The sequence below is a fragment of the Gigantopelta aegis genome, chromosome 15 (genome assembly GCF_016097555.1).
Source record: "Gigantopelta aegis isolate Gae_Host chromosome 15, Gae_host_genome, whole genome shotgun sequence".
NCBI lineage: Eukaryota > Metazoa > Mollusca > Gastropoda > Neomphalida > Peltospiridae > Gigantopelta > Gigantopelta aegis.
In genome coordinates, this window is record NC_054713.1 from 3,138,770 (window position 1) to 3,158,604 (window position 19,835).

A 19,835-nucleotide genomic window follows, 5' to 3' on the forward strand; every position below is an offset into this window, starting at 1 on the left:
GTGTAGACGATGGAAAAATATGGCGGAGGGTGGATTGGGCATTAGTTCAGCAAAGAACACATCCGATGTTCAGACTTCAGAAATCAATTCTTCAAACAATGGCAGCATTTCAGATATAAAGGGTAACATACATGCAAACAAAGATTTTGGTGTATAATATGTGAATATGTCGGTCTGTAATTTGTTTGCGACACAAATAAAATCAGATTTGCAAGAGGATGTTGCCTGTTGGTTAGACTATACCAATTAAAATCCCATAGGCGACCATGTTAACATTTGTGTTTAAAAACACTATATGCAATATATCAACCAAACTATGACCCATAAATATCAGTACTACAACCCCTACCTCAAAGTATTAACTGCAGAAAATGGTACCTTTCGTGGCTCATTTTCGGTATAACCAGATGTTTCTACAACACCCCTAGTTTTGCACAAAATGTTAGTACTTTTTTTTACAGGTACCCCACACATGTTCCAAGCACAAGGCTACTTGACACGGTGGTACTACATCAAATAAAATTGCATATACAATTTTATCCCAGATGAAAATATGTACCTGTACCAGTGTGTTGTGGTTGATTATAACCATTATGTTGTGGTTGATTATAACAGATGTATTGCATGGTGTCAGTGAAAATGTCTTTCCTTTATTGTAGGGCAGCTGGTTACAGGTAAATCGTTCGTTCCGCTGTGTAAACACCTCACTGATGTGGGTAACTACTCCTACTCAGCCCTGTGTGCGATGTCACTTCGCCTCCTCTTTGAGGATCTCTGGCACAGGTATGCTGTAGTAAAGTTTACGGGTCACGCTGCAAAGAATTTTAATTTAGCAAATTTTCAGATCTACGTAGAGTATTTTAGAGAAAATTATTGAAACAGTGGTTAATTTAAACCTTTGAGTGTTAGGCTTTAGATTGTACAGTACTAAATTTGAGAGGATAAAAGGTGTACCCAAAATAAGTATGCCCATACAAGCAAGCACAAATTAAGTACAGACATGCTGACGTCAAAATATTTCACCTCAAAATCAGTGGAATGTTAAACTCTAATTATAATAAAATAACTTGAAATGCATTTCTGAATACTGCACTAAAATACTCTTGGTGTGCTCAGAACAGCCAAAGAGCCTGGTTTGCCCAAATTAATGAGATATAAAGCCCTAGGCCCATATTTTTCGAAGTCATCGTAGCGCTACAAAATTGTAAAACCATAGCAGGGCTCAAACTTAATGACAGCACCGATGGCAATTGTCGTCATTGAAATATAAATTACCGTAGGTAGAGAGCATCACATATACACCTGGTGTACATTAACTGCCAATATTTAACATTTGCACATTTGAAATGTCTACACACAACAAAATAATCTTTCAGTCATGTTTATTTGCTGCAAATGTCACTTTAAATTGGGTTTGAATTAAACCAGTTCATATTCCTTGCTGTATTTACACATTAATGTACGCATGTATGCAAATTGAAATTCATTAGGTTTTATTAAAAACTTTTTTTTTAATGTTTGAATTTATTTTCTCCAGGAAATTTAAGAAAGAAACTTTGAAAATGATCCTGAAGTATATGGATCAACCAGAGCAGGTAATGAGTTAAGCTTTTAGTCCCCTTTCCAGTAGAGCTTTGGAGAACTATAGGTTTCTTCTCCGTCCGTCTGGTCTCTTTGTTTGTCCATCTGTCCCACATACAGTAACATTTTATATATACCATCATGTACAGATTTATATAGACCAAGTTGACAGTCATGGGGATTTACAAATGTATATACGTTTGACAATTATCAAGTTTGACTTTCATGGGAATTTATTTATTGAAGGGCCATAACTCTGTCAAAAATTGGATTTATTCATGTTTGACAGAGTTATGGACCTTGAACTTGGGAGATATGAACTTTTGTGGGGGCCCAGTAGTGGACGGGTATTGCTTTAGCAGTACTCTCAAAATGTTTGCTTATTTTTATAATTGTTTTTAGTAACATAAAATTGATAAATATGTAACAGAAGCCATTCCTTTTGTGTTTGTTTGAATATCACATTTACGTAAATGATGCTAATGACGGTAGTACTGCAGACCTCATCACTGAAGGGGTGATCTCTGCAACTCCTGTAATTACCCACGGCAATTAGCAATGCTGTGGAGATTGCCGTGGAGTGTTTAATTCGCCATAGCACTGTTTTGCCTTGGACTATATTCAGGGTTTTTTCACTGGCATGTGTTTTTGCCGTAGATGCTCTGTCATTCTGCTATGGAATGTAATTCAAGGAGAGTTAGTAATTTTTAGGATTAAATATCAATGTTCAGTATGTTAATATCTTAAATGGCTCCCTGTTATCTTAGGGAAGTAATTAATGACACCCCACAGGGTTTTTTATGTTAAGGTCTGATACTGTCTATTTTAGTTTATACATATTAAATGTTAACCATTCTGTTGTCAGGTGTGTGTGTCTATTAAAACAACCGGCCTCGGCAGCGTAGTGATTAGGCCATCGGTCTACAGGCTGGTAGGTACTGGGTTCGGATCCCAGTCAACTCCAAACCTTGAGTGAGTGCTCCGCAAGGCTCAGTGGGTAGGTGTAAACCACTTGCACCGACCAGTGATCCATAACTGGTTCAACAAATGCCATGGTTTGTGCTATCCTGCCTGTGGGAAGCGCAAATAAAAGATCCCTTGCTGCTAATCGGAAAGAGTAGCCCATGTAGTGGCGACAGCGGGTTTCCTCTCAAAATCTGTGTGGTCCTTAACCATATGTCTGACACCATATAACCGTAACTGAAATGTGTTGAGTTCGTCGTTAAATAAAACATTTCTTTCTTTCTATTAAAGCATTATTTTACGGACACAGTATGGATGTGTATTAAATGTTAACCATTCTGTTGTCAGGTGCGTGTGTCTATTGAAGCGTTACTTGATGGACACGGTATGGACGAGACATCTCCGTATATTGAACTTCTTTTAGATGAGAAATACCTGCAGAAAAGTGGAGATCTTGTCATCACTGACATGGTTGCCATGGCAGTCAGAAATGGTAAGCTTTATTTGCTGACCAACTTGGTTGTTGTTGGGGGTGGGACATCGCCCAGTGGTAAAGCTCTCACTTGATGCACAATTGGTTTGGGATTGATCCTCGTCGGTGGGCCCATTGGGCTATTTCTTGTTTCATCCAGTTCACCATGACAAAGGCCATGTTATGTGCTATCCTGTCTGTGGGATGGTGCATATAAAAGATCCCTTTCTACTAATGGAAAAATATAGCAGGTTTCTCTGTAAGACTAATTTCCAAATGTTTGACGTCCAATGGCTGATTTTTAATAAATCAGTGTGCTCTAGTGGTGTCATTAAACAAAACAAACTTCTTTTTTTTGGTGGGAGTGTATTCTTGTTGACTCGTATTTCAGTATGAGCTAACCTTATTTTTTTTATTAATAAGCATGCCTATCTTTGAAAGAGGGGGCAGGATTTAGCTACGTCGATAGCCCACTCACTTAGGTTTTAAGATCATCCTCTACCATGCAGTGTTTCTGCCAGAAAGAAATTTTTGGGTATGGCGCTATGGAATTGATTGCAACCACAGCCAACGGGGTGTGGCGGGCCTCCCCCAAAAAGAAAATTGGTTCAGTTTAGGGTTAGGGTTAAGAAAATCATACATTAATGATAAGAGTAATTAATTTTGTTAAAAGGTTAACTTTAAATTAAAAAAATTGCAAAAAAGATCTGGGTATGGCGCAATACCCGTTTTACCCTCTGACAGAAACCCTGCAATGGTATATCTTTTCCAGTGATCCTTGGAGACACCAAAATGGCAGGACTAGCTCTGGACATGTAAAATAGTTTGCCAAATTATTCATTAAAATGTCAGAAAATGCAGAAACTTTCCATTATTAGTCCCCTACCAGTCCAACCGGAGGGGACTATAGGTTTCATCTCTATCTATCTGTCCATCTGCCCCACATACATGTATGTTTTCCAGATGCTTTTTTCAGAAGGTTTTGAGATATTGAGCTGAAATGTTGTATATAACCTCATCATGTAGCATTACAAATCAAGTTTGACTTTCATGTTGATTTACCCATTTTTGTTAGGCCCTTGAATTTAGGATATGTGAAAAAAAAAATTCGGACTTTGTTTCAGAAGACAGGGTTCGCACGGGCCTGGAAAAGTCCTTGAATTTTGACGTAGTACTTGAAAAGTACTGGAATTTTGCAAATTCAGAAAAGGTCCTGGAAAAGTACTGGAATTTCATTAAAAACTACTTGAAAATTGCCGAAATGTACTTGAGGTTTTTTTACAAGCAGAATGTCTCTCTTACTGATTAAAATCTAGAAAAAATAATAACTATTTGCTGACGTATTTCTCGGGTATTTGTCGTAATCAAAACCCAGAAGTGATATGTGTTTCTGCCGATATAGATAGACTGGCATACAAGTCCTTGTTGCGCTTGCTATATGCACCACAGTGTGAAGATTAAAGTAGACTGGGCTGCTGTCTACTGGAAACAGTGCATTACTAATAGTTGAACCGGTTTATGAGCGAGACAGGTAACCAGTCGTGTGCTGAAAAACGGTCAGCTGTAGTTAACTAGTGATGTGTGTGTGTTAAACTGCTTGTAACATTGTGCCAAAGACTACTTGAAAAACTGAAAAATATACTTGAAAAGTACTGGAATTTCTGTTCACCAGGTCTGTATGAACCATGGGTTAATTTGATATTTAGCTAAAAGACTGAGAAAACTGTATGAACCATGGAAGACCTTTAGGTATTGAACTGGAATTTTGTGTATAGGTTTATCACTTACTGTGACAAATCAAGCTTGACTTTCATGACGACTTACCCATTTTTAAGGGACTTATGGTCCTTGAACTTATGAGATGTGAAAATTTGTTTTCCGGATTTTTGCAATGCCTAAAGATATCCAGATGAAATTTTATATATAGATTTAGCATTTGTATATAGCTTTACAGATTGATTCATATTGATTTACCCATTTTTCAGAGTTATGGCCCTTCAATTTAGGAGATACGAAAAATTGTTCGGCCCAGTAGGGGAGATGTATTGCTTTAGCAGTACTTTCAGAATGCATGTTTTCATACAAAATATAAATGATTATCTGAAATTGTTTTGTCAAATTAAAATAAAATTTTCCCGTTGTGTTTAACCTTTAGACTACTGGATTAATTTTTGACAAAAAACATGAGTGGGTTACAAGTTTATAATTTTTACTCACATATATTCACTTAAATGTTTTATAATAAATACATAAAATAAAGTTCATATTTGAATCAGTAAGTATTATTTTCGTGGGTTTTTCTAATTTTTATATTTTAGATCAGTTAATATTGATTAAAATTTTGCAAAAAATTGAAAAAGTTGCATTTACTTACAGGCATTTGTGGCCAGCTTTCCAGTATTTATGTCCATTATTCCCAATAACAATGGATTTTTGACCAGAATTAAAAAAAAACCCCAAACTACGATTCATATCCCAATATTTGGTGATTTTCGTTGTTGGTGAAACGATCAAATTTAATATCAAATTAGCTGTCATAATCAGCTATCGATCCCTGAAAATGACTGTGATGTGCCGCCATTGTTGTCATGCAAAAATACTTGTCAAAAACATTCCAAGGTATTTTCCATTGAAATACAATAAACAAAAAACATCTTGTCAAGAAATCTTTCTGTATTGTATATCCAAACATTCCTTTCTTTTCCTTTCCTTTTTGTCTTTGGTAGCTGACTAAATTCTAATAAGACATTATATTTGTTTTCCAGGTTGCTATGACTCCCGACTGCGAGTCCTGATTAAACATGTTGCCTGGCAGCTGCACGTGACGTGGGATCGTCTTGAAGACATAGAGAGTTGTCTCGCCCTGGCTCTAGACGACAAACAGTATGAACAGACTCAGTACGTGTAGCCTTTGAGTAACATCTTCCTCGACTGTTTTCAGTCACCTGAATATATGATCCATGTTGCCTGATTCACTTAGTCACTGACAGGATCACTGATTTACTGTTTCACTAATTCAAATCATTTGTAGTCATTAAGTAATGTTTTTCTGTGATTGTTTTCAGTCACTTTGTATGATCCATGTTGCCTGATTCACTGAGTCACTGACCGATTCACCGATTCAAATAATAATAATAATAATAATAATACAATATAATAATAATAAATTTACCCATTGTGTAGTCACTGAGTAACGTTTTTGTGATTATTTTCAGTTGTCTGTATGCTCCACAGTACTTGATTAATTGATTGATCAGACCTCGCTGTTCAAGGGGAGCTATTGCTCTCGCTCCCATCACATCTCCGAGTCTAGTTCAAGGAGAGTGATTTTTAGCTCACCTTAGTATGTGAATTTATAGAGTATCAATATGATAATGTTTTAAATGGCACCCCATAATCTAAGTTAGGGGAGCAAGTGTTCACCCCCCTCAATTTTTTTCACAGCTAGGTCTGATTGACTGACTGACTGACCGACCATGGTATGTGCTGTTCTGTGAGAAAAAAAATGCATATAAAAGATCCTTTGCTGATAATGAAAATATGTTGCGGGATTAATCTAAGACTATATGCTATACTTCACATCCAGTAGCTAATGATTAATAAACCAAACTGCTCTAGTTGTGTCTTTAAACAAAATCACTTTAACATGAAACACTGGTTCTTAACAGTGATGGACAGAAATCTACTGCCATACATACCATCAGCTATTGGTAGCCAGGAACTGATATGTATGCTCCAACCAGTGCACCATGACTGGTATATCAAAGGCTGTGGTATGTACTAGCCTGTCTTTGGGATGATGGAAAAATGTTGCAGGTTTTTAAGACTACATGTATATGTCAAAATTACCAAATGTTTGACTTCCAATAGCCAATGATTAATAAATCAATGTGCTCTAGTAGTGTCGTTAAACAAAACAAACTTTTGCATGGGACCGCAACATGAAAAATGTAGCATGTTTCCTCTCTAAGACTATATGTCAGAATTGCCAAATGTTTTACATCCAATAGCTGATGATGAATAAATCAATGCTCTCTACTGGTGTTGTTAAACAAACTTTGTCTTACAGAGCTGTCATTTACATATTTTTAGGGAGGAAATTGCTGAAAAGAATAAAGAACAAAGGAAGAGCAAAGCTAAAAGAATTGCTTTGATTGGCTTGGCTACGGTTGGGGGCGGAGCTTTGATAGGTGAGAACACTAGTTTGACAGGTTTAGTGTCAGTTTGTGACATGGTTTTGGTAAGAAAGGTGAAATAAAAACAATTGGTGGTGGTGCTTTGATACATACTATATTTATTATGTTTATTGGTGACACTGTTGGATGTAAGTCTTTGCTAAATCCATTTATGTTAAAGTATTATCATTATAATCACAACATATATGCATTTTATATAATATTTAACAATCTAATTTTCCGTTTTTTGTTTGATATGTGTAAAGAATCATTTCTAAGTTGTAAGTGTTGGATGAAGAAAAAGAATCAGCACAAAATGTGACTATTGATTACAAAAATGTATGAATTTATTTAGAGAATATCTCCTTTTTGATTGCAAATAAACCCAGACTTCACGCAATGGAAGTGGCCGTTGTTTGGGTGTTTTAAACACCTAAACCAGGGTTTATGCTAGCCTACCTCTACCCACCAACCTATCAGCAATTTGACAAATTTGGTCAGAATTTTTTAAAGCTAAATTCAAGTTTTAATTGACCAAACAGCCCGAATGATAATAAACTGACGATCAAAAGAAAGTATACCAATTATTTTTATTATAAATAAACACAATACACGTTCATGGAAGGTTAGCTAGGTTCCAGTATTGTTTGTTATAATGCAATCAATGATGAATAGTCGCACATGAGTTTATTCATCAAATTTATACTACACGAGAAACATGATACTCTTGCACATAAGGGTGTAAAAAACGGGTGTCATTGCTTAGAACATGCCTCAGTCAACAGTAAAACACCAGAGAGCATGGCAAGGCTAACTGCTGAAGAAAGAGAGAGAGCTATTGGTATGGTGCAGTTGGGTGCAAAATTGACGATCACCAGATTGATACAGCGTTGGAGGGTGATTGGCAGGACTGCAGACATACCATGAAGTGGAAGACCCCGCGTCACAACAGCCAACGAGGACCGCCATCTCCGCATCTTACACTTACGTAACAAATTCCTCACTATGACGTCATCTGCAGTGACTGGCCTTGGACATATCATCAGTCGTCACACTGTACGTCGTCGACTACGACAGCATGGTATCAGGGCCTATCGACCATTCAGAGGGATGACATTGATGAGGCAACATTGACTTTGACGTTTACGTTGGGCACGTCAGTTTCAACATTGGCAACATTGGAACTGGCAACGTGTACTCTTTTCTGATGAGAGCAGGTTCCAGTTATTCAGAGCTGATGGCAGGACTCGGATATATCGACGTGCAGGAGAGAGAACAGCTCCGTGCTGTGTTCAGGAGACTGAACCGTTTGGTGGTGGATCTGTGATGGTTTGGGGCAGTATCTGTGGCCAACAGCGGACAGACCTTATTGTCATTGACGGAAATCTTTCTGACGTCGGGTCCACGCTTGCATACTTGCACATGGTGGACATACATGCTATTGAAACGTTCTTTGTGGTCAAATTTATTCACCTTCGTTATGAGTGGTCCTTTATGAAATCACACATTTCACCCCTAGTGCTGTTGTGAACTGTGATATTATCATTTTATGGGTTTTATTGAGTATACTCGTGTTTATTTATCGTCAAATTATTATACTTTCAAAATATAACATTTGCATCAACTTGTGTTTTGTGTTGTTTTTAATACTTTGAAAAAATAATTGGTCTACTTTCTTTTGATCGTCAGTTGATATCTACAAAGGACATGCAATTTTCAAATGATGTTGGGGTTTTTTATAAATTAATAATTAAATGCATTTGCAAAATTCAGTTTTATTTCACATTTGGTGAATGGCAACATAAACTGGGGAGATGATTTCTGGGACAATTTATTCAAACAAACTAGAGCCAAATTTACAAAACATGGTACATTTACACGTATTTAGTATTTACTTCATGTAGAAAATTATGTCAGTATGGAAGATGGGCAACGGTAAGAACAAAAGAAATTAATTTAAAGAATATTTCTTTACTATTTGTACCGTTTGCAATTATAACAAATGTTTTAGAGGCATAAATTTACGTTTATGTCCAAAAATAGAATGCTAAATCTATGATTATAAATCATTCGTTATACTTAAAAAGTGTTCGAAATATATATCATTTACTTTCATGTTGACTGATGATCCATAATCATGTAAACAAACGTAAGTTACAATGTTTTGCGAATTTGGCCCCAGGAGACTATAATTATATCCTTTCTTGTTAACATTAATTATGTAGCTAACGACTAACCTTTTTTCAAATACATATTTTATCTATTCCCTTTATTATCTCACATTATTATTATTATCTTATTTCCTTTTGCTTAAAACTAGGCTTGCTTATTAGTTTTATTTATCATCGTTTTAGGTTTAGATGACTTAAACATTGCTTTGTTAAACATCATTTGCTACTTGCTTAGTTTAGTTTGTAAAGTTCTTAGTGAATATGTTATTTCACACACAATTGTAGCTTCATATTTGGTTTGTCACTAAGCCAATCTGTAAAAAACCCAAGTTATTAGTTTTCCCAAACCTGACAGAGGAATAAGGAAGAAATTCAGATCATCTTGTGGTGATAAATGCATGATAATGATAAAAAAAGAAAGAGTTTTGTTTAATGACACCACTAGAGCACATTGATTTATTAATCATCGGCTATTGGATGTTAAACATTTGTTTTCCCGTCCCAACCAGTGTACACTAATTGGTTATCCTTTGCTGCTAATGGAAAAATTTACTGGATTGGTTCTGAGACTATATGTCAGAATTACCAAATGTTTGACATCCAATAACCGATGATGAGTAAAGCAATGTGCTATAGTTGGGTCGTTAACAAAAATAAACTTATAATGCTAGTCGGCTGTTGTTTGAGAAATATGATCAGGTGTCATGAAAGTCATTCTTCTACTTTAGATGGATTATGAGAAGCTCTCTATTTTTTTAGAGGGAAATGGGGGACAGTATTTTAAAATTTTAAGTAGGTAACTGGAAGTTGGTTAACATCATTTTTACCTACATGTATGTTGCTGATTACTTGGTTACGTGAATTATATATGTAAAACCTAATCAGTTTGTATTGGAATTGGGTATCTTCTGAACTTTTGTTTACCACATAACCAATTATGCAATTTGCATGAATTTAAAGCTGCGTAATCAACACACAAACAGAACAATGGTTCACATGAAATATTGCAAAGTACTGCAGTGGTAGAATACTTGCTTGATGGGTCACATGGAATATTGCAAAGTACTGCAGTGGTAGAATGCTTGCTTGATGGGTCACATGGAATATTGCAAAGTACTGCAGTGATAGAATGCTTGCTTGATGGGTCATATGGAATATTGCGAAGTACTGCAGTGGTAAAATGCTTGCTTGATGGGTCACATGGTCTATTACACACCATGGGCTTAGGCTTTCTCGGGTGTTGTTAAAGTGGCAGACCCTAACTACATGTAGTTTCAACTCGTAAAAACTGACATTAAGGTTGGTTAATCTTCAAACCTAAAACACATCTGGATAACATTATATTAAGTGAAGCAAGAGTCTGTGATGTAGAAACGAACGGGGAAATACCCTTAAAAATAGACTGGAGCTCATCTCCATAACTATTACTTCTCAGAGGTATATGTGATTTACCCCCCCCCCCAAAACAACAACAACAACAACCCCAACCCCCCCAAACCCCCCCCCCCCCCAAAAAAAAAAAACCCCAACAATTTTATAGTATTAAAAATACCAGAATAACCAGCATCACATTTTCGATGTACAGAAATTAATAATCTAAACGATAAAATCTGAAGTAATGTCTGATTTCAACTATCAAAAATGGCTCTGGTAACAAAAAATACACTGTAGCATTTAAAAACTAGGGTCTGACACTTTGAACAAACATTCCTTTCCTCTCCTCTCCTCCTTGTTTGGTCTGCGTGATGACCCAAACCGTGTTCCACCTCACTAGGTCTGACGGGCGGACTGGCTGCTCCACTGGTCGCGGTAGGAGCGGGGGCCATTATTGGCGGTGCAGGGGCGGCTGTGCTGGGCTCGACGGCGGGGGTCGCCATTATCGGATCACTGTTCGGGGCGGCAGGAGCCGGGCTGGCAGGTAGGGCTGTAGTACTGTCACCGCACGGAACATTTTGTTTTCAAAATCTCCATTAGAGATTTGTCGACAATCAAAAATTGATTAGCAGGGTTTCTGCCAGAGGGTAAAATAGTTACGCAGGGCTAGCTCTGGCACCTGTCAGATTTGCCAATTGTAAATTTTAAAAACAACTGGTGAATTTTATTTTAATTTGGTGAAATAATTTCGAATATTAATTGATATTTTGTTACAAAATGACTGGGTTTTCTGTAAGTTTAATAGATAATTTGGTGAAATTTTCTGCTGACACAGAGCTAGCCCTGGTTATGGCACCATACCCTCATTTTTTTGTTGATTTAAAAAAAATTAAGTTGACCTTTTGACAAAATTAATGACTCTTTTATCATTACTATATGATTTTCTTAACCCTTACTCTAAACCTAACCCATTTTCTTTCTGAGGGAGGCCCCCCCCATACCCCCTAGGAACTGCAAAAATTTCTTTCTGGCAGAAACATTGATTAGCAACTACTGTTTCATTTTTTAAAATTGTATAGCGATCTCTGAAACTTGTGTAGTGAAATGCGATGAAAAACTTAACAAAATGTTCCCGGCTATGTCTTTTGGCAGTGGTATCTCTACTAACTACTAACACGTCAACTTGAGGACATACTGACAAATATTAGTATTTATCATATAATATCTTACATTTTCAGTGCAATCAAAGTATGTGATATTTTTCAGATCACATACTTTAAGAATTTGATAACTTTGCAAATTAGGTGTAAATTAGTCGAGGTCTCGGCACTAGGTTTATTGACATTTAAGCAAACGTACTTAGGTGACATTCCATGTTTGACGTATGCATTCATAGTCATCAAATAAAAACATTTCAATGGCAATTTGACACTGAAAGCTGACCAGCGTTCAGAAAACAAAAAACGTTAGGCATAACTTTATTTTGATGTAAGGACATCCAAAATGACGTCATTCGAGTTTGACTTCATTTCCATTCAAAAATACACCACACCACATATTCTTACGTCATTTGAATATCTAGTAATGGCGGACTGGAATTAAAGTTGCGTGTACAGTTTACAAAAACACGTTGTATTAAGCTTGAGCTTATATGATAAAGAGATTATTACCCTCATGTATTTCGGTATCGTCAATATCATATATTAGGAATTAAAAAAAAAAGAAATACTGAAAAACACTCTGGTAATAACCTCTATATACTAATAACTAAAGCTGTTTAATAATATCAGTTGATAAATAACTGTGCTATATTTATACATTAATCAACAATTTGCTTATGAAAACTAAATCTGTTTAATAACACTAGTTGAGAAATAACTGCTATATTAATACATTAATCGACAATTTGCTTATAACTTCAATATCAGTTGAGAAATAACTGCTATATTAATACATTAATCGACAATTTGCTTATAACTTCAATATCAGTTGAGAAATAACTGAGAGCTCTGTATCAGGACCCATATTCACACAAAAAAATCCAAGCTGTGGGCTTTCGCGAAATTGCTTCATTTATTGGAAATGCTGCCATTTTCCGCATATAATAGTAAATAATGGTGACCGTACTTGATTTATTATATGTACACGACTTACGTGCAGTGTTTCGTGAATAGCTCTTTAGTCGTAGATTTACGTTTACATGTAAAACTAGACTTACGATGTTTTGTGAATATGGGTCCAGGCCTCCTGATTTCAAATTTTGTGGGAAACAACACAAGTTTTTGTTACATGCCCTGTGATCACTGGGACCTCCCACAAACTGTTTTCTCTGTAATCATGGTGAAGCTGCGTTAGCATTTTTATCTTTTGTGCGAACCTGTGAATCCATGTCCATGTGGGTTGTTTCCACAATACACACGCAATACCTGCACACATATAGTATATACTCATCTGTGAAGGCAAATTTGTTTCACAGCAAGAACATCAGTCAGTTTTGAATTCTTGTCTATTTTCATGAAGATATTTTTGTCCACATGACGTTATTTCTTGTGCAGTCCTATACATCCATCATCTGTGTTTCTTGCTCCAGCCAGTACACCACGACTGGTACATCAAAGGCCGTGGTATGTGCTATCCTATCTATAGGATGGTGCATATAAAAGATCCCTTGCTGTTAATCGAAAAGAGTAGCCCATGAAGTGGCGACAGCAGGTTTCCTCGCTCAATATCTGTGTGGTCCTTAACCATATGTCCGGCGCCATATAACTGTAAATAAAATGTGTTGAGTGCGTCGTTAAATAAAATATTTCCTTTCCATCATCTGTGTATCCGTGAACAATCGCTCAAAAAGTGGATTCGAAATTCACAAAAATGCATATTTTGATAATTCGCGGATTCATGAAAAATGGACAGGAAGAACGTGCATGATGAGAGCAGTATGGTGGATTATGTTCACTACTTGATAATGGTTAGGGGCGGGGCATAGCCTAGTGGTACAGCACTCACTTGATGCACGGTCGGTTTGGGATCGATCCCCATCGGTGGGCCCATTGGGCTATTTCTCCTTCCAGCCAGTGCACCACGACTGGTATATATGTATCAAAGGCCATGGTATGTGCTATCCTGCCCTTGCTACTAATGAAAAAATGAAGCGGGTTTCCTCTCTATGACTGTCAAAATGACCATATGTTTGACATCTTAGCTTAGTAACTGGTTTAACATGTCCATATACCACTAGGGTTTCGAAGACGCCTATCCCGAGTCCGACCTCCGATAGGATTGAAAACATTCCAATCTTGATGATCTGTGGTTAAAATAGGTTTTAAAAAAAAAAGGTTTTCAAAATATCCACACATTTAAAAAAAAAACAATTTGTGCAGTGTCTCTACTTCCATGTAAACTTTGTACTCAGCACAATGGGTAATAGGACATGGCTAATTATTTGCATGTCTGGCAGTGTTAAGTTTGCTGTTTTACCAGTCTTTTTATTCTTGCTAATATTTAGATGCATGAACTTATGGCATTTACGATTTACCATCTGTTTCATTAATTTAGGTGTAGGTGCATGTGTAGGTTTTTGTGATTAATCTACATTGTATTGTTTAACTCTGGTTTTCTTAATCAGATACACTAAAGAAATGCCATTAGTTGCATGTTCATAATTCTTTTTGCATTTAGATTGTGTTTTTATAGCACTGTTTCTTAGAAAATTGGGGTTGGGGGAGGCAGTTTTAAAGTTGCATAATGACAAGAATGTTTTTAACCTCCTTCCCCCCAAAAAAAAACTGAATAAAAAAAAAAGGAATGTTCTAAATTATTTTTTAATTATTAATTTTTTTATTGAAATGTAAAGATTTTACCTTGAATTACAGTAATATGAAAGAATAACAAAAATATCTGTATGTCTAATTTTATACAGGGTTTTATTTCTAAAATTTGACTTGACACCCATGGCTTTGACTTTGGGAATTTTAGCGTTGTTTTACAAGATTTTGGGAATTTTCAGTTTCATTTAAAAAAACATCTGAGTAAGCGATGTTAGAATCGAAAACACTAATACTATACATATTCTTGTATTTATTTCAAATTAAAATCTAGTCTTTATGTATTGTTTTCAAAATATGCCTTTGTATAATAATTAAAAAATGACAATTATTTACATTGATTGGGAGATTTGTACTCCAAAATTGAGAGTAAAAAATTACATAGCTTTTGAGAAATGGTGGTGAATGGTGTCGATTATTGGAGTCTAGAAACATAGGTAATAAAACCCTGTTATAGTGCTAACAATGGGAATAATTTAGTTGTAAACTTGATAAATTTATGTGTCATAGCCAATAATGTTATCAGGTCCATATGTTGTGCAAACCTGTACCACAAACTGCTTATTTCAATGCCTGGTTCTGGGTCAACTTAACGTCCTACACACATCCACCATGTGTGAATAAATATCACTTACACATACACACGTCAGCAGTCAATGTCATGTGTTTTGTTTTACGTAGGTTACAAGATGAAAAGACGAATGGGTGAGATCGAAGAGTTTGAATTTGAGCAGTTGCCATGTGACCAGTGTCCAGACATGTACCCCAGCAAACAGCTGCACATTACGATAGCGGTGACTGGCTGGGTTACTGATGAACAACAAGGTAAATCTATATTTATATTTATCTGTATTCATACCCAGCAAACAGCTGCACATTATGATAGCCGTAACTGGCTGGGTTACTAGTGACCAACAAGGTAAATCTATATTTATATTTATCTGTATTAGTACCCAGCAAATAGCTGCACATTATAATAGTGGAGACCGGCAGGATTACTAGTGACCAACAAGGTAAATCTATATTTATCTGTATTCATACCCAGCAAACAGCTGTACATTACAATAGCGGTGACCGGCTGGATTACTAGTGACCAACAAGGTAAATCTATATTTATATTTATCTGTATTCCTACCCAGCAAACAGCTGTACATTACAATAGCAGTGACCGGCTGGATTACTAGTGACCAACAAGGTAAATGGTATTTTTATCTGTATTCATTGTTACTAACCTAGGAGGTGTAATGGTTAAGAAGTCTTGGTCCTCAAGGCTGGTAGGTACCAAGCTTGCATCCCATTAAGTTCGCATCCCGTTACCAAGAATCCTTGGTTTACTGTAATGTGTGTGTTATAATTGAGACTTACGTTTTAGATATTTTTCAGATTTCCGGTTGCCATGGCGAATGCTTGCAGAGTCGAGGGAGCAGTACTCACTGAAGTGGGAGTCCCAGTACCTCCTACAGCTAGGCACTGCGCTGGACTACATTGTCACAGGGGCCGTTTCCGTGGCAACACAGGAAGCACTGAAATACACAATACTCTCAGGTACGGGCGACTTGCTACATGTATATAATAAAAAGGGCAAATTAATTTAAATTAAATTTTCAAACTGTTGAAGTTTATTTTTAAACTGTACCTACAACTGTGAGTTAGTGTGTGTGTTTTCTGAACCTTTTTTCCCGATGCCAAAAGATATTGAGCTGGAATTTTGTAAAAGTTTCACTTTCGTGGGGCTTGGCCCATGTTTGACAGAGTTGTGGCCCTTAAACTTAGGCAGTAAGAAAATTTGTTGGGCCCAGTAGAGGACATGTATTATTTTAGCAGTACTCTCAGAATCCTTATTAATCAAATAATTTTACCAGATGATGGAAAGTTTTTATATATTTAATATATATGCTGTGTTTTTTCCCAGGTATAATTGCCGCCATTGCCTGGCCTAGTGTGTTACTTTCTGTGGCCAATGTGATTGACAATCCATGGAGTGTTGCTATGCAACGGGCTCACTCAACTGGCAAAAAACTAGCAGAGGTTCTTCTCGCCCGAGAACAGGTAATGAACGTTGGATTACAGGTTAAGATGTTTTAGTCCATGTATATTAAAAGCACATATCCTGTTCTATCATATTTTAAAGTGTTTTTATTTTTTATTTTTTTTATTTTTTTATTATACAGAGCATTGTCAAATGTTAGCCAAAAATAATGAATACCCTTCCTCATTACAATAATATTAAAATATTAGTATGGTATTTAAAAAAAAAAAAAAATTAAATGGGGGGAGGTGGGGTGTTTGTTGTGTTTTTTTGCCTTGGCAAATCCAACTATATGGTAGAGTTTGAAAAAACAAAATTGGGTTGTTTTTTTCTCAGAATTCCAGATTTTTTGTGGAACCCTAAAACTTCTGTTCTCCATACAGTAGATGGAAGTTTTTTTCTCTCTCGATTTTATGCCTACCTGAAAATGTTCCTCTCTGTGTTCCTTGATGAAAAGACTATTTACTACCTTCTGTCAGTCAGCTGTGAACCGTAAGTATAATATTTGAAACACTTTTAAATATAAAACTAAAATAAATCCACATGGTTTTAAAGTGAAGTTTCTGGTTGTGTTTATTACTGTGTTAAAAACTTAAGTTGTTTTGTTTCTTTAATTTCCAGGGCAAACGACCAGTAACCCTAATTGGGTTTAGCTTGGGAGCCCGAGTAATCTATACGTGTTTGAAGGAAATGGCAAAGAGAAAAGGTACTCTTAAGCTTTTAAAAAGATTTCTCTAGCTGAAACATTATGCTCATTTTAGAATGAAATTTCCCGATATGAAATGCATCAAAAGTTCATGTTCATTTATTAATAAATATACTGGCCTTGGTGGCGTAGTGGTTAGGACATCGGTCTACAGGCTGGTAGATACTGGGTTCGGATCCCAGTCGAGGTATGGGATTTTTAATCCAAACCCTGAGTGAGTGCTCCGCAAAGCTCAATGGGTAGGTGTAAACCACTTGCACCGACCAGTGATCCATAACTGGTTCAACAAAGGCCATGGTTTGTGCTATCCTGCCTGTGGGAAGTGCAAATAAAAGATCCCTTGCTGCTAATCGGAAAGAGTAGCCCATGTAGTGGCGACAGCGGGTTTCCTCTCAAAATCTGTGTGGTCCGTAACCATATGTCTGACGCCATGTAACCGTAAATAAAATGTGTTGAGTGCATCGTTAAATAAAACATTTTTTTCTTTCTTTTTTTTATTAATAAATATTTAACTCCAAAATATCTGTAAAGAGGGTCTTTGAGAAGTGGAAAAAAGTGAATATTTTAGATAAATACTAAGATTGTCTTCAGTGAATTTAGGGGGGAATTGGATTGATTCTCTTTTTGTTCCTCTTGCAGCTCAGCCTTGGTGTTTATGCTGTCACTCAGTGGACCCATTCCTATACTAGTATAACTCAGCAACACAACAATAGAGTTTCCATCAAATGCAATCTATGTCCATTAATCAGAACCTTAAAACTGTGCTTCGTGTGATGTGCACTCGTCATGTTGCAGAAAAATTACATTTTTCTCAAAATGTTGTCAATAGATAGATTGCGTTTTGTGAAAATGAGCTCTTCATATTATCCGCTAACTATTACCATTGGTCTGTCATCTTGTGTAAATCTGAATTACATTTTCAAATTGTAGGGAGAGGTCTTAATATAGGCATTTTGCCTGTTGGCCAATCCACAACCAGCATTATAATTGGGAATAAATATTGTTTAAACCACTGACTATCACTTCTCTCCTAGGTTCAGATGGAATCGTAGAAGATGTCATACTATTGGGAGCTCCGGTGTCAGGGGCTCCCCAATTCTGGGAGCCTTTGGGGAGAGTTGTTGGTGGGAAAATTATCAATGGATATTGTAGGTAAATATAGTTCAGTTAACAAGATCAATAACTGCAGGTCAGTGGAACGTGAAATTATCAACTCATGCCGATAACTGGAACATTGTACATAAAATGTCATCGTTTATTTGTATAAATTGAAAAACTAATCTCAATATGGAAATATGACATTTATGAATTATTGTAAATCTCCAACACTGTGTATGGGGCAGGATGTAGCCCAGTGGTAAAGCGTTCTCTTGATGCGTGGTTGGTCTGTGTTCGATCCCCCCCCATCGGTGGGCCCACTGGGCTATTTCTCGCTCCAGCCAGTGATGTTATCCTGTCTGTGAGATGGTGCATATAATAGATCCCTTGCTAATCGAAAAGAGTAGCCTATGAAGTGGTGACAGCAGGTTTCCTCTCTCAGTATCTGTGTGGTCCTTCACCATATGTCCGACACCATATAACCATCAATTAAATGTGTTAGAGTGCGTCATCAAATAAAACATTTCCTTCCTTTCTTCCAACACTGTGTATAAATTTTAACGGTTATTTGTATAAATTGATATAACACTATACATATTAAATATGTTATTGGTATAAACTGAAAAATTAATCTTAATATGGAAGTATGATTTTTATGAATAATAGTAAATTCTTCAACACTATGCATAAATTTTAACAGGTTTTGGTATGAATTGAAAAACTAAACTACATGTAAATATAGAGATACAATTTTTATGAATACTTCTAAATTCTTCTATCTCCAATACGATAAATAAATTTAAACGATTATTGGTATAAATTGAAAAACTAAATATGGGTATGCTTTTTATGAATAATTGTAAATTCTCCTATCTCTATAGAGCTGATTGGTTGTTGAAGTTTCTCTATCGCACAGCATCTGTTCAAATTAGAGTTGCGGGCCTTGGACCAGTGAGATGGGAGAATCGGCGCATGCACAATATTGATCTCAGCGATGTGGTAAGCTTGGAATTGATTGAAGACTGAATGCTATATAACTGGCTGTTTGATACCATTTATCAAAGTTACATATCCTGGTATAATATCCGCCCGGTCCCCTCCGTTATTATTTTTAGTTAGGGTTAGGGGTTAAGGGTTAGGGTTGGGGTTGGGGTTGGGATTAAGGTTAGGGTTAGGGTTAGGGGAGGGGGGGACCGGGCGGATATTTTTCCAATTTTTCCTTAGAAAAAAGATGCATAAAGCAATTTTGTAACAATTTTTGTACTTTTTTTCGTGCAGTAGATATGCAAATAATGTTTTACATGGTAATTTGGCAATTGTTTTACATGGCAATTTGGCAGTTGTTTTACATGGCAATTTGGCAGTTGTTTTACATGGCAATTTGGCAGTTTAGCAATCTTTTGTGGCATCCTGCCAGGCATTGTCTATTTCACTAAACATAC

The 19,835-nt window shown here is 36.3% G+C and overlaps 1 protein-coding gene and 1 long non-coding RNA gene across 3 annotated transcripts in view; one reads left to right on the forward strand and one right to left on the reverse strand.

The window, feature by feature from the left end:
- LOC121390069 (transmembrane and coiled-coil domain-containing protein 4-like) overlaps window positions 1-19,835 on the forward strand; it is a 22,833-nt gene continuing 2,998 nt past the window's right edge. Inside the window, exons 1-13 of one of the 2 annotated variants that reach the window (XM_041521780.1) lie at window positions 1-122; window positions 660-783; window positions 1,538-1,595; window positions 2,893-3,037; window positions 5,782-5,914; window positions 7,109-7,206; window positions 11,137-11,280; window positions 15,242-15,385; window positions 15,944-16,105; window positions 16,473-16,609; window positions 17,211-17,295; window positions 18,330-18,447; window positions 19,275-19,392. In XM_041521780.1, the coding sequence (XP_041377714.1) occupies window positions 20-122; window positions 660-783; window positions 1,538-1,595; window positions 2,893-3,037; window positions 5,782-5,914; window positions 7,109-7,206; window positions 11,137-11,280; window positions 15,242-15,385; window positions 15,944-16,105; window positions 16,473-16,609; window positions 17,211-17,295; window positions 18,330-18,447; window positions 19,275-19,392 (1,569 nt within the window). In that variant the 5' untranslated portion in view covers window positions 1-19. The remainder of the gene's footprint in view (window positions 123-659; window positions 784-1,537; window positions 1,596-2,892; window positions 3,038-5,781; window positions 5,915-7,108; window positions 7,207-11,136; window positions 11,281-15,241; window positions 15,386-15,943; window positions 16,106-16,472; window positions 16,610-17,210; window positions 17,296-18,329; window positions 18,448-19,274; window positions 19,393-19,835) is intronic. The other variant, XM_041521781.1, reaches the window with a different exon arrangement.
- The window catches only part of LOC121390070, a 25,716-nt gene continuing 19,326 nt past the window's right edge, over window positions 13,446-19,835 (reverse strand). Inside the window, exons 2-3 of the long non-coding RNA XR_005960155.1 lie at window positions 15,926-16,083; window positions 13,446-13,502 (exon numbers count right to left, since the gene is read on the reverse strand). This is a non-coding gene — a long non-coding RNA (uncharacterized LOC121390070). The remainder of the gene's footprint in view (window positions 13,503-15,925; window positions 16,084-19,835) is intronic.